The 14,252-nt window shown below is 35.4% G+C and overlaps 1 protein-coding gene across 2 annotated transcripts; it reads right to left on the reverse strand.

Annotated features, from left to right (window-relative positions):
* Positions 1-1,312: 1,312 nt before the first annotated feature.
* On the reverse strand, positions 1,313-6,535 carry lmo2 (LIM domain only 2 (rhombotin-like 1)). 2 transcript variants are annotated; one of them, XM_060877688.1, is made up of 3 exons: positions 5,955-6,535; positions 3,283-3,498; positions 1,313-2,665 (listed from the first exon to the last, which is right to left on the reverse strand). In XM_060877688.1, exons 1-3 carry the CDS (start codon positions 5,993-5,995, stop codon positions 2,443-2,445), a joined length of 480 nt encoding a protein of 159 aa, XP_060733671.1. In that variant the 5' UTR covers positions 5,996-6,535; the 3' UTR covers positions 1,313-2,442. The 2 variants fall into 2 exon arrangements, with proteins under 2 accessions (XP_060733671.1, XP_060733672.1); XM_060877689.1 differs by lacking the exon at positions 5,955-6,535 and adding an exon at positions 5,399-5,500.
* Positions 6,536-14,252: the final 7,717 nt, after the last annotated feature.

Below are 14,252 nucleotides of genomic sequence, written 5' to 3' on the forward strand. Positions count from 1 at the left end.
GAATAATAGGAATATTTATATCTATGTGAGTTAATTAAGGAAGATTGTCTGGAGGATCATTTTTTATATATTTGATAAAGATACAGAGTAGGATTAGAGTTTAATTTCCCCCATTGCTCCCAGATCTGTAGTGTTCTAAGATTAAAAACCCAATAGTAGAACATAGGTTTTGCAAACCTTACTGCATATACTTGGCCTAAGGAAGGGTTGTGATCACTTGCACTGTAATTGACTAACATTAATAGCAGATGCAATCAGTCCAGGAAGGGTAAGTTTTTCTGAAAATGCAGAGCCACAGCCAGAAAACAAGGAATTACTTTAATAAGAGGTCTATTTGTTTAACTGTCTGATATACAGTAGTATGACCAAATATAAAGGAAAGGTAAAGTTATTGCTTAAAACTGTGTATTGTTCCACAGTAAAATCTTTTCATTTAAAAATAATACAGGTTCCAACTACCATCATAATTACAACTCACCAACAACCTGAAACTAGCCAAAAACGATCAAACACAAATAAACAGTAGACAGTAGCTTTTGAGGTCTGGAAGTCTGTAAACCTTTGTAAATTTTCTATAAACTTGTGCCACTGAAAATCCTAAATAGTAAATAAAAGCTATTATATAGCTTAGCTATTATTTTGAAATGACCTGTTATGTAAATAAATAAAATAAGTGATATAACACAGAAAATATACTGATAGACTCAGCCATAACAATAAAATCACTGATAGGTGAAGTGAATAAGATTCTCATTACACTGACACCTACAAATGAATGGGATATATTAGGAAGCACATGAATAGTCAGTCCTTGAAGTCGAGGTGTTGGAAACAACAAACATAAGGACATGAGCGACTTTGACAAGGGCCAAATTGTGATAGTAGATGACTGGGTCATATATCATACATCACCATCATGCTGGCCCCCTTGCTTTGTTGAGTCCAGTGAGAATTCTAAACCATATGACATATGATTTTGGTGTTTCAATGACTTGGGCCCATCATTCTTGAACAAAGGAATCAGAAGTAGTAGTAGCAGAAGATTATAGAATATATAATGACTATAGCTATTTGTTAGATGATTGGCTAAAGGCAGCCATGCTTTTTGCGAGGAATTCACTGGTGATGTGTAGATCTGTAAGTGGATTTTTCATCGATGTCTTTCAAGCCTAGTTTAAAGTAATTTGACAAATATGTACGCAAGTAAACCAGCTTGTCATGCCATTTTATAACAAGCACATTATAGCAGTTAGCTTTTACTGATTCCTGTACAAATCGATGGCTACCCATTGTCCCCAAACAGAAACATGTGTAATGTCAGCAAAGATTCTTTTATTTAAATGGCACAATACACTTATGAACAGAATAGCACAACAAATAGTAGTCTAGTAAGTCCACTGAATGTGCCAAATCTCATACAATTTTTACAAATTTGTTTTGCATAATTGTTAAACCTAGTATTTCCTTATTCACCTTTTGTAAAATAAGCATTATTATTCGACAATTTGCACAATGGATTAAAGGGAATTAAAATAATCACTTAACAGGTCTCAGATATATAAGAATTAATGCAATAAAATAAAAAAGCAGACAGGGCTAGAGCATGTACAAAGAAATATTTTAGATGGGTTAACGGTTTCTAAGTTCTTAATTCAAATAACCCAAGTTTAAGGATCTCTAAATAAAAAAAAAAATAAATAAATAAATGATGTAACTGTCGTTTACTGTGTAAATCCTAGTATATCCACAAATATTTAAACTCATCCCATCTATTCTTATTGTCTGTTAAGTACAACCTTATTTAACACTTCCTAGGTCAGATTTATCTGTGATATGCTAGACTTAACATCAAAGCAAATGGAATTTACTGCAGATACAAATGTAACAAAAACATTATAATGTGAAAAATATTTTGATGCTCATTAATATGCATAATGTGGAGCAGCAGGAGTCAGCTGTTCAGCCAATATGAAACAACACCGCTGGTGACTTATGATTTCAACAATCATAGATTGTGCATTATAACTGTCCAAAAGGCACCTAAAGGGTCTGTTAGAAGTAGGTCTAGACAGACACCAAAGGTTTTGGTGCTTTTAGATATGGAATAAAATCAATCAAATTCTACTGGCATCCTGTTTATTCTTTTAGGATTTAAAAAGTAATTATATAAAATGTATCCACATACAGTATCTATAGCAAATGTGACAATGTCAACAGTCTGTATGACTATCTAAAAAAGTGTTTGTGAAACAGCTATTATTGCCCTCATACATTAAAAAATGCCTTCAGCTTTTCCAAGGGAAAAGAAAACTTGGTTATGTGCTAGTGAACTGAAAATATAAAAAATAGATTTGAAACTGTGCTATAGAATTGCACTTGCCTAATTATGTTGCTGTTGTGTAAAGTAGTAGTTGTAGATTTATGGCAACGACAAATGACAAATTACCGTAAGTTACTGTTGAGTTTGGTCCACTCAAAAATGTCCTGCTCACATACAATGTCTGTGTTGATAAGCAGGTAGCGATCTCCAACACAGAAGTGCTTCTGACAGGCAGCACATTTGAAACATTCAAGGTGGTACACTTTGTCACGAACTCGCATTGTCATTTCAAATGCCCGGATCCTCTTCTCACAGGAAGCACACAGCCCATCCTGACCAAACAGTCTGCAAAGGAAAGAGGAAATCTGACTTTAAATGTACCTCACCGAGTCACACAGTTATGTGTGTTTCTTTGTACATTTGTAGAAGTTATATGTATTGGGCTTTATTTATCAATCTTTTAGTAAATTTGTGTAAATATTTGCATAACACACTGCCAAACTAAAATTTATTTCTGTATTAAGGCTAATTCTTTTCATACTCTAACATGTGGTGGTGTACAGAGGCAAAATTACAAATATTGTAATCACTCACTCACTCACTCATTTTCTACCGCTTATCCGAACTACCTCTGGTCACGGGGAGCCTGTGCCTATCTCAGGCGTCATCAGGCATCAAGGCAGGATACACCCTGGACGGACTGCCAACCCATCGGAGGGCACACACACTCTCTCATTCACTCACGCAATCACACACTACGGACAATTTTCCAGAGATGCCAATCAACCTACCATGCATGTCTTTGGACCGGGGGAGGAAACCGGAGTGCCCGGAGGAAACCCCCAAGGCATGGGGAGAACATGCAAACTCCAATACAGCATTACCAATACAGGATAAATTATTGAATACAATTACTCTAAATTGCAATAGTCATCCTCAAAATGAGGATGCCTCACACCCACCTTAGGTAGTCTCTTCGACACAGCTTCCTACCGAGCTTGTAGTACAATCTTCGGCCAACTTCACCCAGCCGACAGCCGCAAAGGTCACAACTCAGGCAGTCCTCATGCCAGTACTGCTCTATGGCCTTCAGGAAAAAACGGTCTCCAATACTTTGCTGACAACCACCACACATTAGCATTGATGGAGGCACCTGGAGGACCTCATCCACTAGTTCTCTATAGAAGGGTACAAATGAAGGTTATACATTTTCCTTTTCTTATGTCATATGATAAAAATTCTATTTCCTAGTTCAAAGCAGTTGCTACCAAAGTGTAAGTGAGGAAAATAATTAACGGACATGCCAAAACACTTGGCAAAAAAACACTTGGCAAAGATTTTGACTGAAAAGGGGAAACAGGCCTAAAATTATGTTTTAGAATGAATGCAACATAAATTAAATCATGCTAATGATGATGGTAGGGGGCACGGTGGCTTCGTGGTTAGCACGTTCGCCTCACACCTCCAGGGTCGGGGTTCGATTCCCGCCTCCGCCTTGTGTGTGTGGAGTTTGCATGTTCTCCCCGTGCCTCGGGGGTTTCCTCCGGGTACTCTGGTTTCCTCCCCCGGTCCAAAGACATGCATGGTAGGTTGATTGGCATCTCTGGAAAATTGTCCGTAGTGTGTGATTGCGTGAGTGAATGACAGTGTGTGTGCCCTGCGATGGGTTGGCACTCCGTCCAGGGTGTATCCTGCCTTGATGCCCGATGACGCCTGAGATAGGCACAGGCTCCCCGTGACCCGAGGTAGTTCGGATAAGCGGTAGAAGATGAATGAATGAATGAATGAATGAATGAATGAATGAGTAATGATGATGGTCATGACGATGTGCTCTTTTTTGTGGACCAGTGTTCTCTTACGCTCCTCAACAATCATGCATCAACAACAGTGAAAAGAACAGATAGCTCAGGTTGCACCTGGAATAGGCTGCTAGAATGGGAAACTTTAAGACAGAAAAAGCCTGGTCTAATTAATTATGATTTCTGCTGAGGCACAAAATTGGTAGGATCAGAATATGGCACCAACAGAATGAATCCACAGATTCATTCACCCACCATGTATCAATAGTCAGATCTGATCAGATTCCATTTGGGCCTTGAAAAAAAAAACAATCCACAAAGCCACAGCTTATGTGAGTATTATTGCTGACCATGTGCATCTCTTCTGGGCAACAATTTACCCATCTTCAAATGGCTATTTCCATCATGATGCTGCACCATGTAACAAAGCTGAAGTCATCTCAAACTAGTAACATGAACATCACAGTGAGTTCAAATGTTCTTCTGTGGCCTTCCAAGTTCAGATCTAAATCCAGTAGAACACCTTTGGGATGTGGTAGAATGTGAAATTCAAAGCATGAAAGTGCTTCCGAATAACCTGCAGAAATTGTGTGATCCTACCAAGATGGACCCAAAACATCACAGAAAACCGACACCTTGAAAGCAAAAATAAGCCCTGTATAACATTCAGTATAACATTCCTAATAAAGTGTTCAGAGTGTGTGTGTGCATCTATTTATCAATACAAACACAAAAACATTACAAGAATGTGTGTGGAATTAGACATTTTTTTTGCAGTCCTTCCATTTTCACAGGCTCAAAAGTAATTGGACAAACTAACATAATAAATCTTATATTTTTTATACTCTGGTGCAAATCCTTTGCAGTTAAAGATTCTTTGCTAGAAGTCTTGGACATGGACATTACCGACCGACATGGACATTACCTACTGAGTTTCTCTGCCAGGCCTATACTAAAGATGCTCTCTGTTGCTGTTCGTTTGTGTGGCTTTCTGCCTTCACTTTTATCTTCAGAAATAAGAGCATGCTCAAGTGAGTTGATGTCAGGTGTCTGAATGCCATTTAAGAGCATTTTATATATATATCTTTGCCCAAGAAGCTCTAGTGTTTCTTTTGTGGTATGAATTGGGTCATTATCCAACTTTACTGTGAAGCGCAGTCCTTCCATCGTATGACTGTATCTGAGCAGGAACCATAACCCTATACATTTTATAATTCATATCAGCAGTCACATCATCAGTAAACACCAGTGACCATGTTCCACTGGCAGTCATACATGCCTCATGCCATAACACTGCTTCCACTGATTTTGACAGATTATATGGTATGCATTCAATAACGGCCTCCTTCTCTTAGCATTGGCACATATACAAATATATAACTATCTGTCTGTGATGAATTACTTTTACTGTAATGAACAAATGAATAAATATTATTAATTAAATAATCAATAAATAATTAAATGAATAACTGGTATGTTAAAGGATACAGGATGTTTAATAGAATATTTTAGGCCCTCATACAATAATATTTACTTACAACACACTGTGAGAACACAGTCTATTCTTTTTCTCATGAGACATTCATTTCATTTTAACTGAAATAATTCAAACCCCTGCAATTCAATTCATAATCCTGCAAATCAGTCCGAAAATTATTTCTAGGCACTTTTTTCTTTTTTTTTTAATTTAAATAATTGCTTGATTTCCAAACTGCCAGTTGTGGATGTCTTAGAGCTATTATTGCAGTCTGTAATAGGCTTGTACACAAACACATCACTTAAAGAATGCTGTAAAGACATCGACTAGAGTTCTGAACAACCATAAAGTCACTCACTCGTTAACTTCCAAGGTCTTCCTCTCAATTGTAGATGCCATGTTAGGTCAGTCTATGACTCCTTATTGTAGCAGGACACACTTGAAACTTCAGAGAGGAAATACTCCCTCGTCTGTTGTACACACCCCCACGCCCACACCCACACAAATAAGGCCGAAATGTGAGTTAAAAAAAAAAAAAAAAAAAAACCTGCGACCCTCTATAATTCAGCTTATCCACAGAGTGCTGTAAAATTCACCCATTTCCAATTGACACCTTTTAACGTCCCAAAGATTAACAGATAGGGTATGAAACTGTCACGCCACTGGTTGTAGACGTCTCGTATCTTACGCTGTCAATGGAGAAAAAAAAAACACGAGGTAATCCAGAACTATTGTAATGAAATTACGCGCAGGTTTCTTAATACTGAAAGTCAACCATCATGAACGTTCGGCTTTTTTCTTGTCGTCAGCTCCAACTACAAGCGGAACTCGTGTCCTCCGTTTTTGTACTGCAGGTATTAATAAGTAGCCCCACCCACCCAGGCTGTTCTGCTTTCGTTTCCCACTTCCTGCTCACGACAGCTCCACCATAAGAAAAGATATAGTTTTTTCTTTTTTACAAGGAAGCAACGAGCAGGTCGTGACACAGTAAGTCCGTGCAGTTGCACGACCTGCGTCACTACAACGGTTCAGATGTGACACACGAAGATAAAACGTAAACAAGACGTTCGCAGTACATCCTGGAGCTTTCTATAGTTATATCTTATGTGAATCTGGTTAGAATGAACTCTTTCAAAATCATACAATAAGGTTGCTTTCACCTACGCATTCAAAAAAAATTGAATGATCCTTATTAAAATGTTAATGGGCAACTAATATCAAATCATATTCATTAGTAAAACGTTAAGTAAAAAAAAATAAAATACAAAAATGAAAACAGACAAAAAAAAAAACTACCATGGAAAGTGAACATTGTTATTCAGTAGCTACTGTTGAAACTGTCACAGAGTTAACTTAGCAATAATTGATTACACAAATGACAGAAATACAAATCAGTATTTATATAACAGATCCGTATCACCATGCTGGTAATATTAAAGCCTCATTAGAAATGACCATTTTTATCATATACATTTAATGTAATTTATACGTTTATAATGTCATCTTTTAGTATTTTCAGACTACTTTTTGTGGTCTTTGACTGTTGAGGAAATATCTTATCTGCTGCCAGTGCCAGTTTCATTGAAGGAGAGAGGCAACTGGACCTGAAGATTAGAACATCTAATTCAGTGTGGTTTGACCACTCCCATTTCCTGGGGTGGGGGTTTCAGCATTTAATGGCCTGTGGAAAATAAAAGTGACACAGTTATTTTGTGTAGCTGCAGCAAGCCAAAGTGATATGTGTTTGTGCACACCATACATGTAACTGAGAAACACAAATAGGGTGAAAATTTCATAACACAATATCTTTACGCCTTAAAGCTGACCCAAAGAAACACTGGAAAGGACAAATTCATAAAACTAAAAAGTTCTGCAAAAACCATGCCTCCACTTTAGTCAGTACAAGTAAACTTTACATCTTTTTCTACTTTTGTAAGCATGTGCAAACATATTAGTTTTAGAAACATATTTGCATTAATTAATTTAGTTCAGAACTTAAAGCATTTAAATCATTCTAATTTCTTTTTTGTGTAAAAGTCAAGATTGACAAAATGTAGATTTGGTTTTGTCATATTTATTGAACCTCTTAATCTTTTTTTCATCTGAATCACTGAATCAATTTTTGCGATCAGTACATGAAGCCATGTTTAATGCTGCTAAAGCCTTAGCTGATGCAGACTAATTTCATAGTGTATGTATGAATATATCCATGTGCATATAAAAGATGACATAGTCCTATTTTATATGCTAATGCATTTCAAATACGTTGTGTTTTTTACACAATGTATTCCAAACACTGCCTGTTGGAGTACCTGTATGGTCATTCAAGTTCTCTTCATGTCTATAACTCTAAGGTTCATGTTAAAACTATGTTTATATTTAATTAACCACCATATGATTTTATAAAGACCTTTTAGCTAATGCTAATCTTTCCAATAATTGTTCATCAATGAAAAAATGTGGTAGATTACCAAATTCTCTACTCTGGATTTCCTCATTATTAATTCAGTGTTTTGTCCTAATCAGTTATTTTAGAACATCATGCTATCAGGAATGCCCACCGTTTCCTGTGGCTTGGAGACAGCAACACAGGGTATGTACAGGAAAAGGGCACAGAGCAAATTTATACACCACTTTGCTTAGCTTTCCTGCTGTATCATCAGAGGCTGGATTTCTCCAGATGGCTTTGCATGATAATACAATGTTTTTGAGAAACCTTATTGTGTTTAAAAAGTATGTATAGTAGATAGGGTGAGGATGGCCAACCTGAAGGTACAGTGCAGAATCAGCAAATGGACTCATTAAAGAAAGCACAAGATTCCATAGATGTGAACCAAAAATACAGTGTGCAGAAAAATGTTTGTGATGTGTGAGAGCATTTCAATTTGGCAAGCTCTAAGACATTCACACTTCTTTTCCACTGACTTGCCAGGGTTTACACTTTGCACAAGAAACTGTGGTGCAATCCTGGAACAGCATTACAAAAGAACAGCAACTCCAACAGTTAATGCAGTGGGGTCACAACCAATTATTAAGTGCTATTTACTTTGAGATTATTTTATAACGTATTTTATAATGTACATGCAAAAAATATAAAATCCATCAATACATAGTGACATTAAGAAAATTAAATGATCATCAAATAATCTGAAACATTCTGAAATCCACGATTAGAAATCATCTGTAATAACAAGGACGATCAGATTATCTAATTTTAATACTTAAAATAAAGTCAAATCAGAGTATTTTGACAAATAATTTTTTGAATCACTAGCTGACAGAAAAGAATTCATTATATGCTTGTCACGTGGCAATATTGGTTTTATGACTATTTTTATGTTTTTCAATGGAAATGATCTTTAAACCCAGTAATACCACAAAACATGACAAAAAACATAAAAAAACAAAAAACAAAGAACAAATATTAAATAAATAGTCCCCCAAGCTAGCAAGAATTTTGCATACACTGCAACAGCCTTCAACTGAAATTGGCAGGAAGTAGGGTCAACAGGGTCACAACAGCTGGCAGGAACCAGGGACAACAGCAGGAAGTGGGTTCACAACCAGCAACAGGTCAACAGATAATCTGAAAAAAGAAGTGAAAAATAAATAACCAAACATTCATGCACATTCAGAGGTCCATTCTGTTGTCATTTTAGTTTGCCCCATTAGTTGGCTGTATATGGAGTTCATTTTGTGTCAAATGTTTGAAATAAATTCACATGCAGAATATTAACATAAAACAAAACAAAAAAAAAAAACAAAAAACAAAAAAAAAACAAACATAAATAAGAATCAAATCAATATTAAATTTGGTCTCTGCCTAATTACTTTTTAATGCTGGTTATGAAGACTTTACTGTAGATTTTTTTTTTTTTTTAAATAAAAAAGGTCCTATAAAACATTGTTATAATAATGGCCAAGAAATTACTACATTTGCTTGAATCTGATCTCAAATTCCATGAGCATGGGCCCATTATTATTATTATTTTAAAAAAGGCCTACATTTAAACTTCTTCAGAAAATGATTAAACATTTTTTTATACACTTATATTCATTTTTTTTCAGTTGTATACGGAATACGTGTAATAGGGCACTTTATGGCGCCATCTACTGGCACAAGCTTGCTGGACCTATTAAGGTAGAACATACAAATTTGCATAAGATTTAAAAAAAAAAAAAAAAAAAAAAAAACCTCGTTCCTTGCAAATACATTATGGATCTCTTACAGGATGCAGGTTGGCTTTGTTACATTGCTCCTTAACTGATGTGTAGACCAACTGCGCTACAAAATTATTTACAAACATTAATGCAGTGCTTTTTTGTTTTCAGTTGTGTTCCAAAAGATTTACATAATTAAAAATCACCCTTCTTTTATGAGTATATTGTAAAAGAAACTGCTATCTATCTATCGATATCTATCTGCTATCTATCTATCTTTCGGAACAACTGAAAACAAAAAAAGCACTGAAAACAGGAAAGGTTTCGTGTCTAAAAAGTGTGTGTGTGTGTGTGTGTGTGTGTGTGTGTGTGTGTGTGTGTGTGTGTATGTATATATATATATATATATATATATATATTACATACACACACACACTGGCCAGTTTATTAGGTATACCTTACCAGTACCGATGTGGTCTTCTGCTGCTGTAGCCCATCCGCCTCAAGGTTTGACGTGTTGTGCGTTCAGAGATGCTCTTCTGTATACCTCAGTTGTAACGAGTGGTTATTTGAGTTACTGTTGCCTTTCTATTAGCTCGAAACAGTCTGGCCATTCTCCTCTGAACTCTGGTATCAACAATGCATTTGCGCCCACAGAACTGCCGCTCACTGGATATTTTCTCTTTTTCGGACCATTCTCTGTAAACCCTAGAGATGGTTGTGCGTGAAAATCCCAGTAGATCAGCAGTTTCTGAAATGCATAGACCAGCCCGTCTGGCACCAACAACCATGCCACGTTCAAAGTCACTTAAATCACCTTTCTTCCCCATTCTGACACTCGGTTTGAACTGCAGCAGATCGTCTTGACCATGTCTACATGCCCAAATGCATTGAGTTGCTGCCTTGTGATTGGCTGATTAGAAATTTGCGTTAACGAGCAGTTGGACAGGTGTACCTAATAAAGTGGCCGGTGAGTGTGTGTGTGTGTGTATGTATGTATATATATATATATATATATATATATATATATATATATATATATATATATATATATATATACATACATATACGTGTGTATATATATATACACAAATATATATATTACATGAATCATGTAATTGATTATATTATAAAAAATATTATAAAATAGAATATTCTAAAAAAATATAATCAGTTACATGATTTCTATTACAAATCCCAGCTATTAGTTTATTGTCTATTCAGTAAATACAATAAAATTTAAGTACAGGATTAACACATTATGTACATAACTGATCGTTCATATTCTATATTCATATTTAATCATTCTACACTTATGGATAGATAGGAGGGTAGAAGATTAGTAATAAAAACAAAAATTGTTTTGCGTACTAATCTTCTACCCTCCTATCTATCCATAAGTGTAGAATTTTTATAACCTTGTTCTCTTGCCTGCGACCCTGTTCTTCAATAAACTATTCAATAAATTTTTACTTATTTGATTGTACCTCATGACTCCTGGTCTTCTTTCATCATATCTGGTCCGGGGCCTTTAAGCTGTTATCCCCTAACACTAGAAACATTTTAAGTCATGCTAAACCGTGCTAGAACACTGTAAAGCTTTTTCAAACTGTCTGGCTAGCAACTTAGTTTTTCTACGAACTTTACAATCTAGTTAGAATTATTGTTGATCATTCTAATTTCAGAACAACAAATATCAAGCCTGTTTCAAAAGTTACAGTTGTTTTATGAAACACAGGCAAGAATGTATTGAAATACTACAAATGTAAAACTGAACTTAAATGATGGCAAAATCTGATTTTTAATAAAGGCCATTGAGACCATGTTCTTTTTTTTCTTTTAGACAGGACTTTATTAATGAATGTTTATGTACATTTAATAAATATACAATATGATTATATAGGCATTCATGTATGTATATATTTCACTATTTGACAAACATGTACACTCGTTAGACAGGACTTTATTAATGAATGTTTATGTATATAAATTATGTATAAATGAAATTAAATTTATGTATAAAATATTTATACACGTACAAATTCATAATTTCAAGTGTAGCTTCAGTGTTGTTTTTTGTATTATGTCTATGATCTTCGTTACTTGATTTATATTTCTTCGTTACTTGATTTATATTTGTTAAAACTTTTTAAATCAAATACAAAATAATTACTCATTTAAGTATTTAAAATAAGTACTAAAATTAAATATAAATTGATAATTTATTTATCCACCTCCGACTTCCGGTTATTAGCGAGAGCTGACTTCCGGTTATTAGCGAGAGCTAATATATATATAATAATATATATATATGTCACTCTCTGAATGTATGTTTGTGATCTTTCATATAAAACAGGACTTCTTGTGAACGTAATTAAAACGTAATTAAAGTCCCGTGTTCACTGTTTGTCTGCACTCACTTTAGAAAATAAGAAATTTAAATTCTCATCAAATATTTTCATCATTAGCAATTAAAGTAAAATACATTTTAATAAAGCCCCTATAGGAAGGTTATAGACCATCATATTACTGAAATCCCAGTCATAATAACAGGCTTTAATAATAATAAATGTTTTTATGTTATGATAAACGTTTATATCGCTCGGTTTGTGTCGCATTTATATGTTATAAAGTTGGATCCTGAAATTTCGCAACTTCTTGTTTTAGCACAGAACAGTGAAATGCATTCTATTGGACAAGCATTGTGCTTCGTTTTCCTCGTCGGGTGGAAACAATACTCAGCAACGATTGTTCCGCCGTCATGTATAATATCTTACAACATGATCAAATATATGCAGGATTTGTTTTTTTAAAACCTTTGACATTTTTGGTCTTCTGGGACACTTATTTAAATCCATAATCAACATATAATATTGCATTAACACAGTAAAGTATGTAAAATTGTCTACATAATATTGTGACCTAAGTAGCATTCTATAATTAATGTCCTACAGCAATAACAACAGTAACATAGTAACATGTTATACAGTAACATAAATCTAAATATTTTCCAAATACAGAATTTCAACATCTTTGTAAAAGTAATTATGAAAAGATTGTCACTGAACGGTAAGTAAAATTTTACAATCTAATTCCCAGCTATGTGACTTTGCAGAATATTAGAATAGTGTTTAATAATTTATTTGCTTGTCTGTTATTGTGAGAAAGGGCTTCTGTATAGCCACCTTACCCAGGCATTTATGTGAAGTATATGAGAGATTGTTGTCATGTCATTAAAAAGCTTTGTTCTTGTCTTCTTGTTTTTTTTTTGGTCCTGTTATTAGTAAAGCCACTGTGGTGGCCCATTTTTTTTTTAAACGATGATGATGATGATGATGGTGGATTTCATCAGGTTCAGTGGTACAGCTAATTTTTGGAAATTCTTTTGTACCCTTCTCCTGATCTGTACCTATTGCATCCAACGTCTAAAAACATATCAAACCACCTAGACTATAAAAGGCAACCAAATGACACCCTAACAAGCAGCTGAGAATCCTTGGCAATTGACCAGCTACGAACCATCCATCAAGCCAACATTAAAGTTCATTCAGATCTATTGATTTTGAATGCTACCGAAGATCTCTGAACATTGTCATGTTCATGAAACCAGTTTGAGATTACTTTTCCTTTGTGACATGGTTAATTACCATGATGAAAATAGCCATTAGAAGATGGTTAAATTGTAGCCATGTTAGTCACAATACTAACATGTGGTATTCGAGCAATGATTGGTATTAAGGTGCCCAGAGTGTGCCAAGAAAACATTCAGCACACCATAACACAGCGGTGTCCATTCTTACCCACAAAGGGCCAGTGTGGGTGCAGGTTTTCATTCCAACCAAGCAGAAGCCACACTTCATTCCACCTGTTTAATCAGTTGTTCTTGGCTTTTAGTTGACTCTGGTGTGGCTTCTGCTTGGTTGAAATTACAAGCTGCACCCACACCAGCCCTTTCCAGGTTAGATTGGTCACAGTTGCCATAACACCACCTACACCAGCCTGGACCGTTAACACAAGGCAAGTCTTTGTGCTTCAGCAGAAACTGAGATTCGGTTCTTAGTAAAGTCAAGAGATGGGTGTGTGAAAATCCCAGGAGATCAGCTGTTAAAGAAATGATCAAATCAGCCCATTTGGCACCAGCAGTCATGCCACAGTCAAAAGCACTTAGATAACATTTTTCCCCATTCTGATGATTGATTTTACTTCAAGCTGCAGGGCTCCGTCTGCACTGCTGCCACACGACTAATTGCATGATTGAAAAGGAGTACAGGTGTTCCTAATAAAGTGTTCGGTTAGTATATCGATTCGGTTGCACTTAAATTCCATGACCCATATTTTCGACAAAACTTCAGCAGCGTAAAAAGTAGCCCATCGTTGCAGTGAAACAGGCAAAAACTAGCTGCCTTGTGAAACTGGCAGATCTGGTGACAAACCGCCTGATTTGGATTTTTTATGGATACGGAACTAAAAGTACAAGTGACTATTAATGTCCTTT

The sequence above is a fragment of the Tachysurus vachellii genome, chromosome 9, assembly GCF_030014155.1.
Source record: "Tachysurus vachellii isolate PV-2020 chromosome 9, HZAU_Pvac_v1, whole genome shotgun sequence".
NCBI classification, from domain to species: domain Eukaryota; kingdom Metazoa; phylum Chordata; class Actinopteri; order Siluriformes; family Bagridae; genus Tachysurus; species Tachysurus vachellii.